We start from the raw sequence: 26,194 nt of genomic DNA, 5'->3' as shown, positions 1-26,194 counted from the left end.
CGGTAGTGGTTACTGAGATCTTAATCTTCAGACAGACGGACAGATAGACAGACAGACAGATAGACATCGTACTACTTTGTATTATAGATGATACAAAATTGTTGTTTGTTTATTTTGCATCTTTAAATTTGCATTGTTTTTAAGCAGAGCTAATTTTATTTTTTCGCAGATTTCAGCGTTCTAATACTTCCGCATATATATCATATTGTCAAATCAACAAAGCAGCATATTATTACAGCAGCACAGACAGCCCTATGTAATTGTAAGCGCTATTACTTGTAAAAAACACTCTAATTTATTTACAATTGTCACCTAATTGCGAATATGTAATCTATGCAGATGTTATAATATGCGGAAATGAATGGACACCGCAAGAAAAACAAGAGTGAAATAGTTATTGATCACATCGTATTATAGACAGCTTTTCGCGGATATTAAAATGAAAAATTAAAATATTAACACCAGTTTTGTTGGCCCCGAGGAGCTAAGGCCCGGGCTAACAAAACTAGTATTAAATTAATAATTTTTATTATATTATTAGTGGAATAATACGATGCCACACATGCTTTTTTAGTATGGCTGAGAACCGGTTCTAATCCAATGGATATTATAATCGGTTTCGAAGTCAACCTGGAAAATAAACTCTTTAATTGAATAAAACAGTAAATTTTTTACACTAAACATTTTTTAAAAAAATTTTCGGTGCTTTCACACATTATTCTTGTTGAGCATTGATACCCCCCTCCTCCTGAAAAAAAGTAAATAAGTAGGAAATGTCTAACCCCTACACGGTGCTCTAACCCTGCGGGGCTAACAAGAAACCCATTATAACCTAACCTGATCTATAATAAAGTATTAAAAAACTATCCTCCCCCTTATTTTCCATTTAGTTAAAATTAGGGGAGGGCTGGTGTTTATGCTTAACAAGGAACATTGTGTGAAAGCGCCAATATTTCATCTTTTTCTTCACATTAAACTTGGGTAACTTTGTTATTTCTTTTCCCTGTCCAACTGGCCAGCACTTCTGTAAGCAGCCGTATTTCTCGCGGCCCGTTGGCGGCTGGCGCAACCGCCAAATTTGCAGCTGTCGTTCGAGATTTTGGCACCTGAAACAATGTAAATAATTTAAATAAGTTTTTATTTATTAATTTGATAGCGGCCACGCCCCTAGAGGCATCTAGGGCACCTGAAGTTTAATTGAAGGGAGTCAACCATCGCTTATTTTCAATTTTACTTTGTTAGAAAAGTTTTAAGAAAATATTGGGAGAAGCTTCTTTTTGGGGACGATTTCTCTTAGGAGGGTAGAGATACCCTGCCCCAAAATATATTTCAACCTTTCCTGGACCCTTAATCTTTACTGTAAATGTGAACCATGTCGGATCAGTGGTTACCAAGATCCCTCGCTACAGAAAAAAAAGCTTACTACTTTATATAATAGAATAGCTTTTAATAAAACTTTAACGTTTTATAGCAAATCAATTCAGGATTAATATTTTCTATAATAAGTCGTCTATCTCAAATATTAGATAGTTATTATAGAGGCGTTTATATAATATTTTTCTTACAAATATATTATCTTGAAATTAGATTCTAATTTTTTCTTTGTTTTTAACCACTTCTACAAATCTTGATGAAAAATATAAATACTTAGAAAGAAACACATAAAAGAGTAAATTATAAGGGAGAGAGAGGGAAAACTATTCTGATTAAGTAAGGAGGGACATTGGCAGATAGAGATGGGACAATGGGCTGTTTATTACACTAGTCCCCAAAGATTTCTTATTCGTTGGCTTAGCAAGTTTGGTGACTTCTGATTGGTTGGTTAATTAAGTTGAGTGTAGAAAACGTTTCAACCACTAATTTAAATCTGCAGAAAGGGTAATTCTGTGTATCATTATTAGGGATATACATCAACGTATGGGCCATTATCTTATCCCTTTGGATCACTGGAACCGATCCCAAAAGTTATATAAACATGATATCTCATTCGTTGGCTAAAAAATTATGAGGACTTTTAGAAATCCTTGATTGGGCTGTATAATCATATTTTTGTCAAAACTTTCCACCAGTAATTTTAATCAACGAAAGGGGCAATTTAGTTTATCATGATTGGTGATGAACATTAATTTATAATTCTTTATTTTATATCTAGGGATACTATGGTATAATTCCTAAAGCATAGCAACTCTGTAATCGTTATCAGCAAGTCAGTAGGTCCATATTAAACAGTTTTTACATCTCTTATAATATGCTTTAAATACAATACTAGCGGCTACGCCCTTAGTTTTTTTCTAGGGGCGATTTCTCTCGGGAGGGTGGTGGTACCCTCCCCTAAAATAGTTAAAAACCTTCCCGGGACCTATGATAAGCTACCCTGTTAAGGAGAACCCGATCGGTTCAGCGGTTAGCGAGATCCTTCGGTACAGACACACAGACAAACATCCTGTTACTTTATTATATGGATTATCCTAACTTTAACAACTAAAATCTATCACAACTAATAACCATTAACATTTGAAAATTAGTAACTACAGTCTACTGCTGCTTCATAACGAAATATATTTCAAAGAAAAAATCAATCGCATCTTTTAGTGAAGTGAATCAAGCAAATTTAGCTTGGTTTATAGTATTGTAATACATTGGCGATTCTTTTAAAGGAAATTATTCCCTATCCTCCTAATTTTTATGGATTCAGCAATTAAATTACATAGAAACATTTCTTTCAGTACAAAAAAGTATTTTTATTAGAAAAAATGTATTTTCTTGATTAAAACAAAGGAATTGTATCCATAAGTAGCTCAGTAATTATTTTTAGTAGCGAAGCTACTCTATAATTCGAAATGTCCGTCCGTCCGTCCGTCCGTCTGAGACAGAATAGGGGAAACGTGATTTTCTCGGCTCCTAAGTATAAAGCATGGATGCCAGTCGGACCCCTTTTTAGCAGGTTTTAGGCTATTTTTTATATTTTTCTAATTTTTCTCCACATCTTTGATGTTTATGGTCCGATTTCCAAAATTTTTTCAGTTATAGATATCAAAATTAAATTTCCTCTCGTTAAAAAAAAAAAACATTGCAGTCAGACTGCCTTTAGCAGGTTTTGGGCTATTTTTATATGTTTTACATATTTCCCCATATCTTTGGTGTTTTTGATCCAATTTTCAAACTTTTTTGGGATATCAGAATCAAAATAATTTTTCCCATTGTTATAAGCATCTTTTATGTTGTCATCTTACAAAATAAAACAAGGTTTCGTGTTTATTTTCTCCGGTAAATCTATTCTTGATTTTTAAAAATACATTTTAAATCTACTTGTACATTCCCATCCACGATTTTTTGTGCTTCGCTACTTATGGATGTTGTCATCCTTGTTAAAATTTAGTTTGGTCTTGTCTTTAAAAAAAGAGATATGGAATTTATTAAACGAAATAAACACACATTTCTAGTAGCAAAGTTACTCTTTAAGTGTTTGTGTCTGAATTTAATGGCCGCCCTATTGTAAAATTTGACTTTTTGGGGGGTTTTCTTATTGCAGGTAATTTGATTTCCCTTAATTTTTTTCTAATAGTTTTCGTTTCCTTTTTGCTCTTTCACTAAAAAATATAACATCTAAACATTTAATAAAACACTCTAATGAGTCATAATTTTTGTGAAGTGTACACTTTTTAGATTTAAAATTTTGGATATAGTCCTTTTCGTGACAACGCACCTTAAGGGACGATTGTTCGTATTTTTCACAGTAGCTTTTCTCCTATTTCTACCCCCTGCGGGGCCAATTGCCTAACCCTGTGGGGCAATCACCTAACCCAATATAATCTAACCTAACCTATAATATCCTATACAAAGCCATTTTAAAAATACGACGAATCGCCCCTTAAGGGGAGTTGCCACGAAAGGGACTATTGCCAAAATTTTATATTTTTAAAACCCTCTGTTTAATTTTTGACAACAATCCTTTGCACGCCGCGAATATAAATAATCTTGTGGGTTTACATCATCATAAAACTATTAGTAATTAAGATATTGTTATGTCCACTTCGACACAAGAACTAATAAGAACCTTTGGAAATTAATCTAATTTTCTTATTGAATATGTTTATATTCGTGCGTACATTTTGTATATTAATAGTACATAAAAATATTAATCCTTTTCAATTTTCTCATTTGCTTTTCCTTTATTTTTGTAGTAGCAAAAACCAGGGAGTAAAGAAGGGGACAATGGATCGAATATTCAATTTTTAGGAGTCTCAAACTTTGGGTACTGGCTTAAAGGGAATGTGCAAGAATTTAGTAGTTTCTGACTGAATTTGGGTACTAGCGCACAAAATGCTGCTAACTCGTTAGTTTTGAATATTGCAGACAAGTTTCAATAAACTTAATTTGTTATGATGTGGCTGGTTTTAACAATTTTTGTCTCTCCAGAAAATATCATTTCATAGATAAAAACTTTATTGTGATATTTGTTTAATAAAAAATATAAGAATCAAATTAAATTTTGGATGAACTGAAATTAGTTTCCGAATGTGAACACATTTTCCTGGGTGTTTCCCAATCCTATCTCAATATTTGCTACTAACTAAAAAACCTTCAAACTTCAAAAAAAAAAAATCAAAATTTGAATGTATTAACGATTTATACATTATACATTCAAAGTTTTAATTTTTCAAATTTAGATTTTTTTTTTGGAAGTTTGAAGGTTTTTTAGCTAGTAGCAAATATTGAGATAGGATTGGGAAACACCTAGGAAAATGTGTTCACATTCGGAAACTAATTTCAGTTCACCAAATTTTGGGTTATGGGGCTATGGGTTCCAGGGAGATTTTCTAGTTATTAATTACAGAATGGTTATGTCAGTCTGATGTGCTGGTAATATAATTTTCAAATGAATGCTTTTTTCTTGGAACTTTCTTCTTATTTTATAGTTTTCTGTAATGTATTAACTCTCCCTTTACAATTTCCTACATATTTTCTGGATTAATCTGGATTTCTCGTCTTTATCTATCTATATATCTATCTGTCTATCTATCTATCTATCTATCTATCTATCTATCTATCTATCTATCTATCTATCTATCTATCTATCTATCTATCTATCTATCTATCTATCTATCTATCTATCTATCTATCTATCTATCTATCTATCTATCTATCTATCTATCTATCTATCTATCTATCTATCTATCTATCTATCTATCTATCTATCTATCTATCTATCTATCTATCTATCTATCTATCTATCTATCTATCTATCTATCTATCTATCTATCTATCTATCTATCTATCTATCTATCTATCTATCTATCTATCTATCTATCTATCTATCTATCTATCTATCTATCTATTTATCTATCTATCTATCTATCTATCTATCTATCTATCTATTTAACCATAATAAATTTTCTTTTTTACCATATCACTTTCTAGATCTAATTATATAGAGTATTAAATAGGAAATTGAAATATTTCTTGCCACCTTGACAAAATAAATTGATATAGTTCATAGCTTCTCTCTTTCTCTCTCAAACTATATTTTATTTCAGTTTTTAGAGGCGAAGTTACTCTTTAACAGTCCCATGTCGTGCTATCTGTTAGTGGGTAAAAGGCATGTCACGCCAGGCTACAATTGAATCAAGACAAAAGTAAGTGCCGAGCTCTGGAACCTATGTATGGTGAAATTAGACATAAAACCATTATGATTCCAGGTAAAACCAAAATATTTTAGCGGGGTCCTTTTGAGAAAATTAGATTTGAAAATTTCAAATTCAATTTTCACCCCCTAGGAGTTGCCGCATAATCATGACAAGGAAAGCAAAGATTATATATTTAAAATTTTGAACAACTTTGCTTTTATGAAGTCATAAAACCTCTCTATATATGATTTATTTAAGGCTTAATTTCCGTGACCTTAGCAAAGCAATTAATAAAAATGGCATTTAATTAACTCCCTTCAGGAGTGGTTTTATGAAAAACTTTATAAAAGCAAAGTTGTTCAAAATTTTAAATAAATATTTTTTGCTTTTCTTGTTATGATTATGCGGCAACTCTTAGGGGTGAAAAGAGTATCTTCGCCTCTAAAAACTGAAATAAAATATAGTTTGAGAGAGAAAGAGAGAAGCTATGAACTATATCAATTTATTTTGTCTTGATTCAATTGTAGCTTGGCGTGATGTGTTTATTCTTTTTTATCTTCATATCTATTTTGTAGTTAACCATCATTAGACATAATAGATCTAGAAGGTCAAACTGGAATTACATTTCATCAAACTTGAAGAGGAAATTGAAGCAGATGAACCCATTGGTTTATTTATACGATGAATTATAATAATGCAGCAACGAATTTTTGTTTAAAGATATGAATTAATTAGAGCCAACTTTATCCTAAAAAATGCATTTATTCAAAGCTGACTTTATTTATATGTTTTCTCATATGCTTGACATTATACGCTTTTATCCAATAATATTGCCGGATTTTTTTTACACTCTTTTTTTTCATTGGCACTATAGTTTATTTCTATTATATAGTGTAATAAAACATATATCAAATTTGTTCCTAAAGTCAAAACACACAAATTTCTTTTTACAATATTTAAAATAATATATCCGGTTCTTTAATGAAACAGGATGTTTGTCTGTCTGTTTGCATGTCAGCCAAGATCTTTAAAAATGTCTGGAATTTTCGTTTTAAAATTTTAGAAAATATTAGTATTAGTCCACGGAAGGTTTTTGGGTAGAGGAAAGGATCTCGAATTAAATTAATCAAATAAATTAATTTGGGGTAACTCTCTTCCCACTCCTTGAAATAAGGCAAAGGCACGTACCCTAAAGAAAAGATGTCTGTGTGTCTGTTTGTAAAACACAAGAAAATTCCATTTGTACAAAATAAGTACTAAACATAATCTGATCTAGAATTAACCCCCAATCAACTTAATACAAAAATAATTAGACATTTAAAAGTTACCTTAAGTGATTTTGTTCTTGACAAGTCCTGATTTGATCTGAAATAAATAAAAATATAAAAGTAATTAAATTTCTTGTCTACTTTTAATTGACTTACTTGGTAAGGAAGGGGGGGGGGGGTGCGGGTGATTGATGAAAATTGGTTTTTCAATTAAGATTTTTCTTGGGAGGATGTAGTTCTCTTTCTGAAGATGAATATTATTGGCAAAAAAGTTTTGATACTGCTGATTTGCACAACCCAATCAATATTATAACGCCCAAAAAATTGAGCCAACTATTGGGAGAATGTGATTATATAGTTTTGGGTGATCACATGATTAACAGTCCAATGTCCTCTCCCTCTTATAGATTTTAAATTCATCGTTTAAAATTTAGAAAAATAAATGCCATATTCAGTGATTTATTGACCATGCTAATTTTTCTTTAATATACCTTTTTCTTTAATGTCATTAAAAAAAATTGATTTTATTGGAATAAATCGCCAATATAAAAATACTAAATAGACTTTGGGATGACCTATGGTAAAATTGCATTCTTTCTTAATATATTTATGTTTATATAGGAATTCACAGCAATTTCCTTATATTTTAAGTGGATTATTTTTACCCCCTCTACCAGCTGAAAACTTAAATATATTTATCGCATAGTAATTTATGTAGACAGTAAAACGAATAAATTTATAATTCATTTTGGTGGCCCCTTGGGTCTAAGTTTGGGGCCATCCAAACTCCATAATTTTAATTTCAATGTTATGCAAAATTGTCTAAAACACGAATCGGTCAATAAACTTATGGTATGGCTCAGAACAAGTTTTTATCCTGTGTAAATTAATTGAATCCGGTACCATGCTGTAAAGAAAATCAAAGGGTTTCTAAGCTTTTTGTTTTGAGTTGGGTATAATGAGGGGTTTTAAAGGTTTGAGTGAGGGGGGAGGGGTAATTAAGGCAAGTTTTAAAAATTTTTGAGGGGTAAAATGGGATTTCAAAGTTTGAGGGTGTCAAATAAATACCCCCTACCCCCCCCGCCCCTCCCTTGGATGTCTATGGTAGCTTTAAAGCAAAACCTAAAAATAAAACAACAACAATTGAGCTTAAAGAATATCAGATGTTATTTTTTAAAAACAAAAAAAAATCTTCGAATTTGACCAAATGAAACCCTTACATTTCTCCTTGAAACACTTAAATAGAAAAGTAATTCAAAGAAAAATTGGTAAATATGACAGCTTACGATTACTACCTCTCTTGGGGCGTAACAAAGTTAACCTATGAGCGAAGCCAAAAGAAAAAATAAAATGACCGAAAAAGCTAATCAACCTGTAAAACATATTTTTCTAATGCGACTGTTTCTAGATGAAGATTAATTTAAAATTTTGTATTTACACATCTCAAAAATGTACAGGATAATATGGACCTCATTTATTAGTCAGTTCGTTCATCTAGATGAAGGGGAGGGAATAGAGTAAAGGGGGTAATGTCATTTTAGCCAGCCGCGAGCATCATTTTATTAAAATCTGGTACACCATCCACGTATATTATATCGATTATTATAAATGTCTTTTTTTTACATTTCCTTATTTTATATATTTTACATATCTCCTTATTTCAGAAAGTCATTACAGATTCTAAACAAGTAAATTCAATTTCCCCGAAATAGAATAGAAAAACAAATATATCGTATAATAGAAAGTAATGGTGTTTTCTTTGTCCTTTAAGATCTATATATATAATTAATTAAATATATCATTGTCTACTCGTCTAGTAGCAAATTGCTTTCTGTTCTTTTGTAGCGACTCAGTTGTGTTTATATTTCCGAGACGCTATTGGCTAATATTCAAAGACCCAATTGAAAGTCACTGATCCCAACCCGTGGGTTGGGTTACATAATGCTCGCGCCCCTCTCTATTCTTTAACTTTAATGTAATAGTTGTTATTTTTTATCCTACTTTTGTGTTACCTGTGCACAGTGGGGATATAATTGCTATTTATCCTACTTTTGTGTTATCTATGCACATTGCATTGGGGATGTAATTAGTATTTTTCCTACTTTATGTTACCTGTGCACAGTGAGGATATAATTGCTATTTATCCTACTTTTGTGTTACCTGTGCACAGTGGGGATGTAATTGTTGTTTAACCTACTTTTAGTTACCTGTGCACAGTGGGGATGTAATTGCTATTCATCCTACTTTTGTGTTATCTGTGCACAGTGGGGATGTAATTAGTATTTTTCCTACTTTATGTTACCTGTGCACAGTGGGGATTTTAATGCAATTTATCCTACTTTTGTGTTACCTGTGCCCACCGGGGATGCAATTGTTATTTATCCTACTTTTTTGTTACTTATGCACAGTGAGGATATAATTGTTATTTATCCATATTTGGTGTTACCTGTGCTGCACAGTGGGGATGTAATTGTTGTTTATCCTACTTTTAGTTACCTCTGCACAGTGGGGATGTAATTATTATTTATCCATATTTGGCGTTACCTGTGCACAGTGGGGATGTAATTGTTATTTATCCATATTTGGCGTTACCTGTGCACAGTGGGGATGCCGTTGTCATCATCATTTTCATTAACAACACTTCCTCTCCGCGACCCACATATAGATATCAACTCACTCCGACTTCTATAAAATTATAATTATTTTATTAGTGACTACAAAGATTTTAAAAGCGAAGATTTCTACAATTAGGGTCAGTCAGAATGATGATTTTTAGATGATTTATTCCCTTGACTTTTGTAACTTAGTTTCCAAGATCGGTATGGGACAATCTTATAAACGAAGGATCTCTATAATCAAACTTTAAATGTGAGTATGTACAGGCTGAGTCAGAAAAAACTGAGATTTACAGAAAAAAAATTATATGTCTTTGTTCTCTGAACAAAAGCACATCAAACTTGTAAAAGGTATTTTTCATTATCTCTAAAAATGCGGCCTTTATGATAGGTGTATGGTGTCAAAAAATGCCTTGTGTGAAAAATGTTGATCAAGAATAATTAAAATAACTCATCTATTTTGTATAAAAAAATCCTAAAATTTCAATATTTATTTAGAAAAAGGTCTAAGAAAAGTACTTTAATGAGTTTTAAAGGTGAAATGCTTTTTGGCTCTTCACAAAAGCATTTTTAGAATACTGCAATTTGTCATTTTTTCATATTTCTTGATTGTGATGATTGTGGTTTAAAAGAATCTTCTATAATAACGTAGCTTATAGTAAAAAGAAAAAAAACCTTTTTATTTGACAACAAAATCTCTTAAGATAAAAAAATTATCAAGGTTTGAATTTTTAAAATAAAAATGCCTTTTAGAAACCCTACCCTATTTAAATGAAGTTATTATGATGGATTATAACACACAAGTATAATTTGTCAAAAGGGGGCGGAGATTTTGTAGATTAAATCCAGTCTTGCACCAAATATAGAGGAAATTCAGAAGAGGGGGTAGGAATTTAGGTAACAAGATGAAATATTTCCGGTCATGGGGTATTAAATCTTAACAATAGATTGCAACAAAGCGTTTGATTTATAATGTGATATTTTAATTTAAATAAATTGTATTTTTAAGATGTTAAATATTTACAATCTGTTGAAAAAATTTTAATAAACAAAAAAATATGCTTGTTTATCTTTTTAGAATGGTAGACATTTTTTATTTTAAATAAATCTACCTAAAAAGTACAAAATAATGGCTATAAAAGTCATCACACACACGTTTTGAATTTTTTTTGCTCTAAAAAGCGCCGATGTTTTCAGAGATATTAAAAAACACCTTTTCTAAGTAAATGTATATTTTTATAGAGAACAAGAACCTATAATTGATTTTTTCATATTCCTACTGGTTGTATCAGAAAATCGGAAAACTCAGTTTTGTCTGACTCACCCTGTATGTTTGTCCGTGTTATGCATCCAGTATATAAGTAACTTTGTAGTAGATTTACACGGATTTTTTGTTTGAACTATATAGATAATTTTGAATATTAAATGAATTATGAACAATAAACATGCATCATTTTATTTCCCCTTTCAATTTATTCCGCCCTATTCTCCACCCCCCCTCCCCCGTACAAATAGCGTTTCTACTCCATAAAATGGTCAAACCGTTCATTTAAAGCTTCTTCTGTACATTCGATTTATTTTCTCTTGTTCCTTTTTATCTGTCAAAGTTTGTTTGTCTGACTGGTTTGTTGAGCTTGGCTATAATGGTTGTTGTCACCCTTGTATTATTCTTAATTAAGACAATTTTTCTTTGTTATCTTAAAAGATACTAAAATTGACCTGTGCATTTGATGTTGAGGGAAAAGAATTGGTGTAATACTTCGCTGTTCTAAAACAAAACTTTTGATAAAATATTTACTTACCAAAGAAACAAACTAATAGGTAAATACAGCCTAGCCTATATCAAAACCCTCCCATTAAGGTATCTTCCATAGACGTCCAAGCTTTTTTTTTTTTTTTTGGGGGGGGGGGGGTAATTCTTTTTTTTTTTTTTGGGGGGGGGTAAAATTGCAAATTTTTTTTACCCCCCCCAAAAAATTTTTTTTATTAGAGATTTTTATTTTTTTGGGGGGGGTATTTACCCCCAGGGTAGGGGTAAATTTTAATGGGGGGGGAGGTAAAATGAAAAAAATTTTGGACCCCCAAAATCGTTTGGGGGGGGGGTAATCGCCCCATTAATCCCCCCCCCTTGGACGTCTATGGTATCTTCTAACCTAATGGATATAGAATACGTGGATATTGTAATTCTCGAATACCCTGATAAAGTTTTCTCTCAGCTGGCTAATATAACAATACCATAAAGTTTATGGATAGTTTTAGGCTATTTTTTTCTGCCCCTCTTCCTTCGAATATTTTTTTTTACCTGGCACAATGAAAGGATTTAGATAAGAGCGGGTTTGTTTTGGACTTTGAGGCTCTCGGGGTAACTGACAGTTTGACCTTCTAAATAAAAACAAGGATGACAAATTTAATAAGTTGCGAAGCTCTTAAATTAAAGTTAATTTAATTTCTGATAACACGGACATAGTGAGTTACTGAGAAGAATCAGGGACAGCAAAATGCAACTATCTATCTTGAACAACAGCTGAGAAAAATAAATAAGTTTGAAATTCCAGCGAGCATTGCGAATAGGACACAGACAAGGATAGATGAAGTGGGATGAATAGTCAAAAAATTTTTACCACGTCAAATATGTTGCCTATGTTATATAGCAGCCGAGTTAATTCCTTAATTAGGGTCAGTCGGTCAGTCCGTCTGTAACGGATAGCTTTTTTCGTCAATTTAGGCATATTAAAATTGTCCTATCGATTTCAAACTTTGCATGATGATTCCTGTAGTAGCCTGACTTTTGGATTACTGATTCCAATTACAATAAGGTACAATACTATGAGCGAAGTATCTCTATAATCAAGTCCTAAACATGTCAGTATGTCCTTAAACAGAATTCTGTATTTAAGAAATTTCGCAACAAATTTAAGTATATTTTTGTCAAAACTTCAATATTCTGATTTTTTACATTCAGCTCCGACACTCTACACGAGTTGATATTAGTCTGTCATACCGTTTTAGAGCTTCGCTTTTATGGATGTTGTCATCCTTCATCCTTGTTACACTATGAATTTCAATGTGAAAAGCTGGACCGATAAACAAAGTAAGTTGTACATACTGGATGCTTTATTTTAAGGGCAATCTTCAAGCAGAATTAATCTGACTATTTTAAATAGTAGCCAAGAAAATCAAATTTTCCCCAAAGCGTTACGGACATACAGCCTGATGGGTGGACAGACAAAGTTAGTTATAAAAAAAGCTTCGCACTATAAAGGTGAAAGTTGTTTATAAGACCAAAGAACTACAAAAAAGTTATGTTACATTAAACGGTTAAATTTTATAGTTAAATCAATTTTATTGGTATAATTGGTGATAAAAATACTTACCCCAGATCATTAGAACCCAGGCTGAGATTTGATGGAAGGCGACTTTCCAACCGTATACTGCAGGATCTATCATCATCCCTGCAAATAAAAAAAAATATTTCAAGCATCCCGTATTAGAGTAATGTTGGGATAGACTAGTAATTCTTAATTTTTAAATAATAGTGAATATTCTGTATTTGTTAATGGTCGCATGTCTGAATTTATGATTTTTTAAGCCTCGCTATTATTGTTGTTGTCATCCATGTTTATTTAATGATACCTATGACACAATTAAAAATAATATTTGTACTTCTTTGTACTTTGTCATATAAATGTCCTCAACAATGTTAATATAAAATTAAAAGATATTGTGTTAAAGTGTGATAATAAACCTTGCAAATTTTGGTTTTTATTTGCTAAAAATTTGTTAATTTGCAAATTTTTGAAAATCTTTTAATATATATTGCGTATGTAAATTAAACAATAAGTTTCTAAAGTAAAATTACAGTTTTCAGTAATCTAACCCTTTTTTGCACAATTTTTGTCTGGTAGTCAAAATGCAATAGAATAAGCCTGTTAAATGCTAAAGGGGGCAATTTAATGTTATCAAAAGGTTATAGAATATGAAAAATCCAAAGGTACACAATAAATAAATAATTTATAATTCGAAAATAAGCCTATTAAACTATTCTTAAACTTATTATCCACTTGGATAATTAACAAGGACACCTTTGTTAAATAGGAGCAAAAAATTGTATAGGTAATAAGAGGTTTGATGTCCTTTAGGCAATGGACATCACTTATTGATCACTTCGTTTATGCATTAGGATGGGATAAGAGGTAAAGGGAGTGAATAGTGGCGTGAGGGGTCGTTATTTTAGCCAGCTACACGTTTCAGTTTATTATAGTACATATTAATCTGGTGTAAGATCCAACTAATATTTAATTCATTTGTCCAGCAAAGAATCTTTATAAATAGTTCAGCCATCTATCTCTATAAACAGCTAAGTAAATCATATTTGTTACAAGAACTTTACTTGGAGCATAACCGACGCGACGGACCTAATAATTATAATTGTATAACTATACACTTTACACAAAATGCAGCAGTCTATTTGAAATAGCAACTACGTATTGCCTTGCCTCATTAGCGTGACGGAATTAGCGAAGGATGGACAGACTTAGTTAGTTATAGAGATGACTTGCTACTGTAAATAGTTTAATTACCTCTTAACACTTGCTCTTGTGATGCAAATACTTGGTTGCAGGGAGGGAGAGGACATTGGGCTGTTTATTACATTAGTCCCCAAAGTTTTATAATAAAGTTTTCTTATTCGTTGGCTTGACAACTTTAGGGACTTTTATTACATTTTAATTGATTGGTTTATTAAGTTGAGTGTCCAAACGTTTCTAACATTAATAGTAATCTACAGAAGTCGTAATTTTGTGTATTATCAATAGAGATGTACATAAATTTATCGGCTATTGTCCTATCCCTTTAGATCCGTGACTTGGTTATCTAAATAACAAAATAATTACCTCTCAACACTTGCTCTTGTGATGCATATACTTGGTTGTCTGAATAACAAAAAAAACAGATTAATTAAACAACGGCAATAACATCCGTAAATACTGGAATAAAAACCTAAAAAATCCTTTTACTCTGTACACTTCCACACCATTTATAAAAAAAGAATTTGATTTATGTGCAATAATTAAGCCAATTTTAATATAAAGTATTTTTAGAAATAAACTAATTATTTCTAAATTAAACTTATAAAGGAATTGTTTTATAATATAAATACATTAATACTACAAATTTTTTTTTTGAATTCAGGATTTTGAAATCAAAAGTTTATTTAAAATCTAGAAAATTTAATGTTTATAAACGTATTTTGTCATAAAGATAATTTAATCTTAAAAATGAAATTTAAAAGATATCTAATTAATCTTTAAAAATAATGATCTTGATTTTTTTACTGGCGTCATCAGACTTTTATTAATTTTAATTAGAAGATTATGAAATTGTTATTATGTCAAAAACATTGAAAAATTTATCAAAATTTCTCTAAAAAAAGTAATTTTAATTGATTTAATCTAGTTTAATGTTCAAAATTCAAGTTAACATTTTGATGAAATTCTATGTCTAAATATTAAAAAAAACTTTACTCTAAAATGCTTCCTATAAAAATCACAATAAAACTCCTTAAAATAAATGTAGTTCTTTTTTAGTCAATCATTTATTGTCCAAACTTAAATTGATAAAAAATTCTTTATTCCAACAAATAAAAAAAGAAAAAATGAATATTAATGAAGTAAAAGCCACAACAGATTTTTTTTCTACCTCATACATCGCTTATTATCGTTTGACAAGAAAAATTAACATAATTTTTCATTAACCCCTACATCTGACCTTGCATTGATTGATATGCATTGGGGGCTAATTCCCCTTTTTCTTTACAGATAATCTGACGGTCGCCCCCACTCCTTCACCGTTCAATATTAAAAACAAAAGAGAGTAACAATACAATACAAACCCAGGAACATTTTCAAAAAATCACCTGAAGGTTAATACACAAAGTATGACTATAGAATTATAGCCAAAAGAAAATGTTAAACAAGTAATTGTGCAGTTGGCAGGTATTGTTAATAAATCAAATATCCAACATCCCACACAAAATTAAAGAGTGGAGAGAGGAAGAGGATGTCTTCTGGTACATTAAAAAAATAAGGAATAATCTCGTCGCTTTCACACAAAGTACTATAATGTAAGCCCCCCCCTCCCCCCATATAATTTTGAAATAAATCGAAAATAGGGGAGGGGGGGGGGGGAGTTTTTGGTCTGTTTGTTTATTACTTTAGGTTATAATATTGGGTATACATGGTAATGTAACAGGATGGGCCCCCTTCAGGGGTTAGGCACAAGGAAAAAACTACACTAACATTTTTATTTTAAAAATATGCGGGGTAGGGGGGGGGGGGTAAAAGTTACACCCGCACTTTGTGATAAAGCACCCTGATCTCTAATATAATAATTACCTGTTTCTACTGTAGCCATTAATTGAGATATTTGGCTCAGAATCTGATCTAAATTATTAGAAATATGATAACTTCGGCTGCAAAGGGTTCAGTATTCTTAACAATATTTAATAGAACAGACAAAGATAAATCTAGAAAGATAAATAGGGTTATCCAAGCTTTTCTCTATTCTTAAGGGGGAACTTTTTGATAAAAAGATTTTAGTTCGCCTTTGAGGCATGGCTGCCTGCCGAGCCCTGGTAATTTGTTCTACTTTTAATTGTTTCAAGAAAACATAGACCCTTATATCTGTAATCTAAAAATAAATACAATTAATTCGTATATTTCTATATTTATAAAAGCAAAGATACTTTACAATAGTTTTTTTTCTGAGGGGGAGGGATGAAAATATGATGAAATACATTCCCTAATTTCCCATCCCCAACTTTAAGTTTTCCCTACTAAGTAAAAATCCAATTGGTCCAGCTGAATCTGAATCTCTCTAATTTCCTGTTTTTGACTTATCTAATTGCCAAAAAAGCTTTGCTAATTTAAGATTTAATCGAACTTTTATCTAAATCAAAACATATACACAAAACAAATAGTAATTAGGGTAAATAATGACTTATTCAGATATTTCTTTGATCTAGGGACGTGCGAAAAGAAGGACATTTATGTAGACATATCCTAGTTTTCGAGCATCTGTGCTCTTCTAAAAATAAACAAGGATCTCACCTGTACGAGGTAGCTGGGAAAAATGATTTGAAAGAACCCCTCATAGAGGGCAGTGACGGAGACCTAAAATATAAAGAAATCTGTCTAAAACATTTCACGACAATACAGCTTTGCATATTTCAACACCCTTCTGATTAAATTCTCACTTGCATATCTTATTATATTGAGAAAAACTATGATAATAAGTACAGTACTAGCGGCTGCGTCCCTAGCGTCTAGAGATTCTGTGTTAAAAGGGTTAATTAATAACAGCCAAAAAATGGCCTAAAACCATCTTTAGCTATACGAACGGACGGACGGACGTGCGGACATACCTTAAATTTAGTAGCTAGCTACTGAGCAACATTTAAACCCATAAAATATCTTTCATAAGACTATTTCTCTAAAAAACTAAATAATTTCTAAAAGTATGAGTTCATAATTTATTTACCAATTTTGTAGAGTGGTATGTGGGAGTTGTTATATAATAATATGCTTTTTTCCTTTCTAAATCTTTCAAATTTAAATTAGACGAAAAATTACGCATCATAAACTTACATTATTTTAATTAAAAAAATCTCTATTAACAAAGCCAGGGAGAAAGGGATATTATCTTGTATAGAATTGTTATCAGCCATACTGACCATGAACCCTTGTATTACATATAATTTTCCATTGATATTGAATACCTTCGCCCCCCCCCCCTGGGGCTAACAAAACTGGTTTAAATATTTAATTTTTCATTTTATTATCCGCGGAAAGCTGTCTATAATACGATATGATAAATAAATATTTCAAGTTCCGCTACTATGTATGTTTACAATTACATTCTTGTTTTTATTTTTAACAAAAGTAAAAAGAAAGTTTTGGAAAAGGAAAAAAATATTTAAAATCTGTGCATTTACACGTCAATGTAAATATGTTTGGAAATCACTATATATATGTGTCAAACTGTATATTTTTTCTTGAACAAGTTTTAAAATTTACATATAGAAACTTATTTTAATTTATCACAGAATTATCGACATTAGTCATAAAATAATATAACGTATCTTGTATTATCGCATAAAAGTATTAGCATGTATCTCTGTCTTTATGCCTGTTTGTTGTTTGTCGTTCTGTGTGTAGCTAAGGATTTCGCTACCCGCTGAACCGATATGCTATCCCCTCTGAGCCTTTAGAGTGAAGCTTCTTATGGACGCCAAGAAGCTTTAAACTTTTTTTCTTGAGGTTGTCTCCACTCTCCCCAAAAAATCACCTCACGGACATGACAATGGAACCCAGTAAAAGTGTCTGACTATGACGTCAGAAAAAATTAACAATTAACCAATGAGAGATCGCTATATATTTTACCATTGGTCAATTACAGTGAATACTGGCTTCTCATTGGTTAATTGTTATTTTTTTCTGACGTCATAGTTCGACACTTTTACGAGGTTCATGACAATGTAAAGTTGGGTGCTAGCTTCCAATCAAATGCGCTTATTAGGTCAAACTAATATTAATTATAACCAAACGCGAAAAACATTACCCTCTTTGTAATGAAGCGTTGACACTAAAATCTAAAATTTATTTTATAATAGAAAATCTGTAAATTTCAAAACTTCTCAGTTTTAATAGGTTTAAATGGAGAGAAAAAAGGGATAGATGTACAAAAAATCAAACCAATTTGAGTTAAATTTTAGTGGAATGCAAAAAGTGGAATGTCTCACTTTTCGATCAAAAGTTCTTACCAATCAAATTGCAGATTTAATTTAAGGGGGTATTTTAGTCGGTTATGGGTAGATTTTTGTCTATTCAGGGATTTAACATCCAGCTAAACTACACAAGACTGAATAAATTTCAAATAAATAATTATGATGAAAAAGTCTTTTTCCGTGAACTTATTATTAAAAGCTTCATTTTAAGAACATTATACAAAGAAAAAGATCAATTAAAACCCTGAATATATGTTTCTGTTCCGGTTTCGGAATACAATTTGAGAATAATGCATATTCATCATTATTAGAATAGTGTAGTTACTCTATAACTATATGTATATCAATAAGGAAGTCTAAAACCTCAATCCCTTAATTAATCCAAAAGGAAGACAGTGTAGGAACAACCCGACAATATTATTGGTTAAAAGTGAACACATATGGGTAAAAAAGACAGTTATGTTTTTTTCATTTCATCCATATAATAAGTCAGTGTCGCTATTCTAGCCAGCTACAAGTTTTACTTTATTAGAGTACATGATAATCTTGTGAAAGATCCAAGTAATAATATATCCATTAGTAAAGACATTCTATATTGATTAGCGTACTTTATTAATTTAAAAATAATATTAATTAGATTATCTTTTCTATTTATATAATTTATGATTTATTGATAATTCATGTTATTATGTTGATATTTATGTTATTGCTGCGCTACTTATAAACATTATTGATCTTGTTGAAATTAACAATAAAACCATTTAGATAAATGTCAGAACAATTTCAGTTAAATTCTAATGAAAATAATAATTCAATATTTTAATTTCTCACATTTAAAGTACAAAAATATCAAAATGATAAGATCATATTTAACTGCATTCCAAATTTCTGTAACATGTAACTTAAACCAAATCATATTATCAAAACAAAATACATTTGGTATTAGTTCTTGCTTACTTAAAATTTTAATTTTTTACTTTAATCATTCCTTTTATGATTAAAATTATTAGTAGCACAGCTACTTTATAACTGCGGAATATTTAAACCTAATCAATTACCTTGGCACTCTAAAAATGTACGTTGATTTAAGTGTAAAGTAAACAAGGATGACAACATCCATAAAAGCGAAGCTATGAAACGGTTGGACAAACGCACATTGACACTTGTATAGTGTCAGAACTGAATAATCAGAATATAAAAGAATAAGAGACAAAGCAAAATTGTGAGTATATTTGTTGAAAAACTTCTTGATACAGGATAATGTTTATGGACATAATTACATTTTAGGACTAGATCATAGAGTTGCTTTGCTTATAATATTGTACTTTATAGCAGAACATTCGGATGATTAGTTCACATAAAAATTTGTTGTTAAAAAGTAAAAAAAAACATGTTTAAAATGGACGTACGGACATTCTGGTAACGATTATAGAGTTGCTAAGCTTTCTAACTACTAAAGTGTGTTACCTTTTTTTTATGTTTTATTATTATTTGGCCACAACTTGGTCAAAAATGCTCACAAATCAGACCTTTTTCGACTAAAGATACTCAAATGGTTCCTTTACAAGCCCAATAAATCAGTTTTAAGAAATCTTTATATTTCAAGAAAAAATCATGAAAATACTAAAAAACAGCAAATTTGGGTGTTACCTTTTTTATGCACAGATACCATAAAATCAACAGAAAAAATACTTATTTTTACTTTTCTGTTATTTTTAAAGTTTGATTCTGTAAAATTGGCTATTCTTGAAGGGATTTATGCATTGAAATATACTGAAACATAATATTGGGCAGAAATTAGTGTATTACAAAGAAAGAAAATTTGGAAAATAAGAAATTCGACCACTATCACTTCAGAGGACAGCTGCCAACCTCCAGTTGACAGGATGTAGTTAAATACTTGTTAGCAATAATAATTAGCCCAAAAAGTAAAACAAAAAGTGTTTTAATATGGTAAAAAAAATGATAATCTAAATCTTAATTTTGGGGATGATGATTAGCCTGTCCCGGATTTGAAAAATTTTGTTAAAATTTTTGCCCCCAGCCATAATATAGTTGATTTATGCAAAATATTGACCCATGCAAAATATTTTTTCTGTAATGCAAAAATTGCGATGGTACAAGCACTGCAAAGTTTTTAAAATTTGCAAAAAAGACCTGTTTTTAAAGCTCTTGTACCATCTCAATTTTAAAGATTTTTACAAAATTTCAATTCTAGTGTGTCTATATAAACCTGAAATTTACCAAAAAAAATGAAGGCAGTCTCAATTCTAACATATAATGGAAGAAGGTGTAGCAAGTAATTTTCCAAAGTAAAAATTGCCAGATTTCATACATAAATAATGGGGTTGGGCTGGAATCGATAGATACAGATATACGGCTGATTCATAATTCTGGATATCAAGTATTTAGGGTTATATTGACACACTAGAATTGAAATTTCGTAAAAATCTTTAAAATTGAGAAGGTACAAACTTTTTAAAATCTGCAAAAAGACCGTTTTTAAAGCTTTTGTTTCATCTCAATTTTAAAGATTTTTATGAAATTTCAATTCTAGTGTGTCAATATAAACCTAAATACTTGATATCCAGAATTATAGATCAGCCGGATATCTGTATCCATCCAATCCGGCCTAACCCTATTATTTGTGTATGAAATCTGGCAATTTTTACTTTGGAAAATTACTTGCTACACCTTTGTCCTTCATATGTTAGAATTGAGACTGCCCCCATTTTTTTTGGTAAATTTCTGGTTTATTTTGACACACTAGAATTGAAATTTTGTAAAAATCTTTAAAATTGAGATGGTACAAGAGCTTTAAAAACAGGTCTTTTTTGCAAATTTTAAAAATTTTGCAGTGCTTGTACCATCGCAATTTTTGCATTACAGAAAAAATATTTTGCATGGGTCATTATTTTGCATAAATCAACCATATTATGGCTGGGGGCAAAAATTTTAACAAATTTTTTCTAAAACGGGACAGGGTAATGATGATCTAAAGGACGCTCTTACTGGTGGTGATGATGACCCAGATGGTATCCAAGTACATGAGCGTTATGACAACTCGTCTATTGAACTAGGGTCCAATTTTTTAATTTGTAGCAGCCTCCAATTAAAAGTTGTAACAAGAAATATAACCATCTTTTAAAATCTACTATATTTACCTTATGAATTGGAGAATTTAAAAACCATGATTGTATGTTTTGGGATTTCTCTTGATTGGAGAATGCTACAAATACAAAAATCGGACAATAGTTTAATAGATAAGTTGTCATAATGCTCATGTATTTGGATACCATCTGGGTCATCATCACCAACAGCAAGAGCGTCTTTAAGATCATCATCCCCAAAATTAGGATTTAGATTATCATTTTTTTGCCATATTAAAAAACTTTTTGTTTTACTTTTTGGGCTAATTATTATTGCTAACAAGTATTTAACTACATCCTGTCAACTGGAGGTTGGCAGCTGTCCTCTGAAGTGATTGAGGTCTAATTTCTTATTTTCAAAATTTTCTTTCTTTGAAATACATTAATTTCTGCCCAATATTATGTTTCAGTATAATCAATGCATAAATCCCTTCAAGAATAGCCAATTTAACAGAATCATACTTTAAAAATGACAGAAAAGTAAAAATAAGTATTTTTTCTGTTGATTTTATGGTATCTGTGCATATAAAAGGTAACACCCAAATTTGCCGTTTTTTTAGTATTTTTATCAATTTTCCTTGAAATATAAAGATATCTTAAAACTGATTGATTGGGCTTGTAAAGGAACCATTTGAGTATCTTTGGTCGAAAAAAATCTGATTTGTGAGCATTTTTGACCAAGTTGTGGCCAAATAATAATAAAACATAAAAAAAGGTAACACACTTTACAGTGATCACCATGCAAAATTTGAAATCGATAGGACAATTCTAACATGCCTAAATTAACAAAAAAAGGCTATCTGTCTCGGACGGACGGACCGACCTAATTATAGAAAAGCTTCACTTTTAATACGGTATATTTTCACTGAAAAGATTTAATGATATATTCTAAAATGTTCTATTTTGAAATTCAAAAAAAAGTAGAATTAAAGTAAGAATCCTAGTATCTTTCGCATTGTATTATAGACAACTTTCCGTAGATATTAAAATGAAAATTTTTGAAATTAAACCATTTTTGTTAGCCCCTCGAGACAGAAATTTAATGTACTTACATGAACTAATGGGGGGAAGGGGGGGGGCTTAGACATTTCTGTTTCCCCTCCTTCCCTGAACTTTAAATTTGAACATTACCTAGAAGTTTTGGAATCAGGTACTGTGAGATGAATGATAGGATTAGTCTGTGGGTACAGGGGTAGAGAAACTAGGCTTGGAAACCTCCAGGGCTGACGCAACTTCATGTCGTCTTTGCCTCCGTACTGAAATTAAAAGGGTTAGAAATATTATCTTTTAAGGGCTCCGTATTAAAACCTGATTAAAACCATCCCAAGACTTTAGATAATAAAATAGCCTAAAACTATCACAGGACCCATGTAAAGCTTACTTAGATTAGAGAAACCAATCGACTCAATAGTTATTAAGAGCTTGAGCTTAAGACAAAAAAACTCTCACTAGTTTATTTACAAGGATAAAAATTTCTTTAGCCTCAGATAGAGGACAAGAGAACTAGATCTTATTTTGTGGTATCTCTGAACCAAATCTTGATTTTATAGACAATCTACCCTTTGATAGCTCCTCCTTAACTGACATTTTTAATGAGTTTCGCCTCATCGACAAAAAAATTATTACTTTTTAATTCGGGAAAAACTTATAATTTCGACATTTCTGATATTTTTTCCTTTCATAACCATAATGCAAAATTGTTATTGATCACTGGCTCCAATATTACTCAACAAAAATCATATTTCTCACTATCATATACATAAGTAATAAAACCAACAAACATTCATGAAAAGTAGATAATAGTTATTTCTCGCATCGTATTATAAACGGCTTTCCGCGGATATAGAAAGTACAAATATGAGATTAAAACTAGTTTTTTAGCCTCGAGGTGCCGAAGGCACCGACTAAAAAATTTGGTTTTAATCTTATGATTGTACATTTCTATATTCGTAGAAATCTGGATATAATACGATGCTAGACATAGTTTTTTCGTAGGGATGAGAACCGGTTCCTATCCACCGGATTCGATGAATACGAGAAAAATAAATATAATGCACTCTAAACCTACAAATGTAAACAGATTTAAGTACGTAATACAAAAAACAGCATGTCTTACATCATAAATATAAATGTATTGTTTTCTTTATACAAAAAAAAACAAGTAAAATGATAGTCATAAGTAGCGCAGTACTAACACACATACAAACACACAATACTAGTCTAAATTTCATTGTTAAATTGGGCAAAAAATGACTCATTGCAAAAATCAGACGTCCATCTTACAATAAATGTCCCCCTAAGCGAAGCGCTGGAAAGTGCCATGTGTGACGTCATAAAAATACGCCTAAATCCATCTCTTTTTTAGGGCTTTCCTTTCCCACATCTCCTCTTATCCCTCCTTTTTAGACGTATTTTAATGACGTCAAACTTGACACTTTTCAGCGCTTCTTCTAAGCAAATTCAATGTTAATAACTTACTATTACAGACGGAAATACTTATGGACAGACAGACATAAGGACGGACACACAATATGTATAGGTTAACGATAATCCTTATACTAAAGTCTGTGTGTCTGTACCGAAGGATCTCGCTATAACCGCTGAACCGATCGGGTTCTCCTTAACAGGGTAGCTTCTCATAGGTCCCGGGAAAGTTTATAACTATTTTCTTGGGGGGTGGGACACCCCCAACCCTCCCAAAAAATGAAAAATCCCCCCCCCCAAATTTTTTAAAAAATTTTTTAAACTAAAATTAAAAATGAGGGGGGAGGGCAACCCCCCCCTCAAAAAAAATTTTTCGCCCCCCCAAAATTATTTTTTACTTTTTCTTTTAAAATCTAAAATAAAAATTTAATTATTAAATTCGACTCTCTCCTCCTCAAGTGCCCCTAGAGGCCTCTAGGGGCGTAGCCGCTAGTAACTTATATACCAAAAATGAAAAAAGACTGGTCCTTAATTCTATCTATTGTTTTCCTCAAATTGGCTAGTGCCCCACCCTTTATTTAGAAATAAATTATAATAAAGGATAGTTTTTCGAGTGTTTTGTTTTACTTCAAGTCAGGTAAGGTTAGGTTATTTAGAGAACAGGGTAACCCCGCAGAGTTGGGGCAACAACAGGGATTAGGCATACAGAAAATAACTTACTCCCTTTTACTTTCAATTTATTTCAAAAATAGGGGATGGAAAGGGTCTTGTGTTCAAAAGGCACTTTATGTAAAGGCACCAATCGTTCTCAATTCTTTAGTAAATGTAACAAGTAGTAAGACTAAGATATCACTGAAACTGATAGGCCGGTTGGGGTTTGCTTTTCAGGCAAGCTTCCTTAACGTGGAGCTTCAAAATTTACTAAAACTTTACCTGGCTTACTGATTGCTCTAAACACAAAACAAATCATTCTACATTTATTAAACACTATTTTACATTTATAAGGTCATTTAATAAAGCTTATACATGATGCAATGGTTTTTATAATCAGTTTTAGAGATTTTTAATAGATATTTATATCACCGAACTTGAAAATAAGAAAAGAATCCCATATTGAATTTATAAAGAAATTCTAAAAACAAATTCTGTGGGGAAAGTAGATACTTACAGAGATGTTTAGGATCTAAAAGTAGAAAGTTTTATTTTCAACAAAACTAATTACAATGGGCTTAAATAAGTTTTCTATAAAATCAAATCAAATTATTATGATTTATTCTTTTCCTGAAGTGCCAAGATGAAGCAAAGGAAAATAAGATTCTCCAGGAGCTGGTATCAACCAAATCCACCAGTATCTACAATAAATTAGTACTATAGTCAGTACTATTTTTTAAAAGCGGAGATTTTCTATAATCAGAGTCGGTCCGCCCATACTTACGTCAGTACGTCCGTACGTCACAGACTTTTAGCTCTATGCTTTAATTTAAAAAGGTTAGAATTGTCCTATCGTTTCGAAACTTTGCATGGTGATTCCTGTAGTATTTAGGTACGATTTAGAAAGCGTATTAACTCTATGATCGTTAGTTTAATGTCCGTACGTCCATTTTAAACATGTTGCTTTTTTAACTTTTTTTAAACAAATCTTTTTGTGATAAAATTATCCTGGTTCCTAGGACAACAAAGTACATATCATAAGCCAGGTACTCTATAATAAAGTCCTAAATGTATTTTTTACAACAAATTTACTTACCATTTTGATTTGACTTTTATACATTTATATTTTGATTATTCAGTACTCACACTCTACAAGTGTTAACGTTCGCTTTTATCCTTGTTATCCTTTTTTATATATAAAAGTTGTCATTAATTAAAAGTTTAAAACGTTGCTTTACAAAAAAATGATTGATTGTATTGCTTAGGATAGCAAAGAAAATGTTACATAACGACGACTAAATACATAAATTTAAATATGAAATTAAATTATAAAATTATAATACCTCAGAAATTTAAGAATTGAGAAAATCCAGATTCCTAGTAATTTTACATTTGAAGATATTATTTAGTTTTTATGTGTGTGTAATGATGATTAAGCACAGGTGTTAAGTTACATCACAAAATGTCCTTAAGTTTTTGTAAGATAAAACATAAAAATGTCAAAAGAGGCTTAGTTACACTTATTATAAAACCAATTGGTCCTTTTGTGGTTTATTGCTATTTTTCTAAGATTTTATAACCCCCCCCCCCTAAACGTCGAAGCCTCTATTAACTACTATAGGAATAAATCAACCCTTTCAATGACACTTTTAATATTATCAATATTATTGATTTTCTA

At 31.0% G+C, this 26,194-nt stretch overlaps 2 protein-coding genes across 3 annotated transcripts in view; both read right to left on the bottom strand.

Moving 5' to 3' along the window:
- LOC145331028 (leucine-rich repeat-containing protein 40-like) overlaps positions 1-26,194 on the bottom strand; it is a 99,144-nt gene that overhangs the window by 11,167 nt on the left and 61,783 nt on the right. The window lies entirely within an intron of this gene.
- On the bottom strand, positions 708-24,870 carry LOC145331035 (uncharacterized). The gene is made up of 11 exons (XM_080175647.1): positions 24,799-24,870; positions 22,573-22,697; positions 16,617-16,679; positions 15,903-15,950; positions 14,403-14,441; positions 12,885-12,962; positions 11,813-11,892; positions 11,230-11,278; positions 9,488-9,580; positions 6,956-6,992; positions 708-1,106 (listed from the first exon to the last, which is right to left on the bottom strand). Exons 2-11 carry the CDS (start codon positions 22,677-22,679, stop codon positions 972-974), a joined length of 729 nt encoding a protein of 242 aa, XP_080031773.1. The 5' UTR covers positions 22,680-22,697; positions 24,799-24,870; the 3' UTR covers positions 708-971.

The sequence above is a fragment of the Acartia tonsa genome, chromosome 11 (genome assembly GCF_053477335.1).
Source record: "Acartia tonsa isolate MP-2025a chromosome 11, ASM5347733v1, whole genome shotgun sequence".
NCBI lineage: Eukaryota > Metazoa > Arthropoda > Copepoda > Calanoida > Acartiidae > Acartia > Acartia tonsa.
This window is presented reverse-complemented; position numbering and strand designations above follow the sequence as displayed.

Excerpts from the sequence above, each read along its gene's own strand:
- LOC145331035 (XM_080175647.1), bottom strand. The coding sequence starts at position 22,679 with ATGAAGTTGCGTCAGCCCTGGAGGTTTCCAAGCCTAGTTTCTCTACCC. Across the intron at positions 12,963-14,402 it reads ACAAGAGCAAGTGTTGAGAG|GGATGATGATAGATCCTGCA; the intron begins GTAATTATTTTG and ends TTTTATTTGCAG. Across the intron at positions 9,581-11,229 it reads CCTCAACATCAAATGCACAG|AAGTCGGAGTGAGTTGATAT; the intron begins GTCAATTTTAGT and ends ATAATTTTATAG.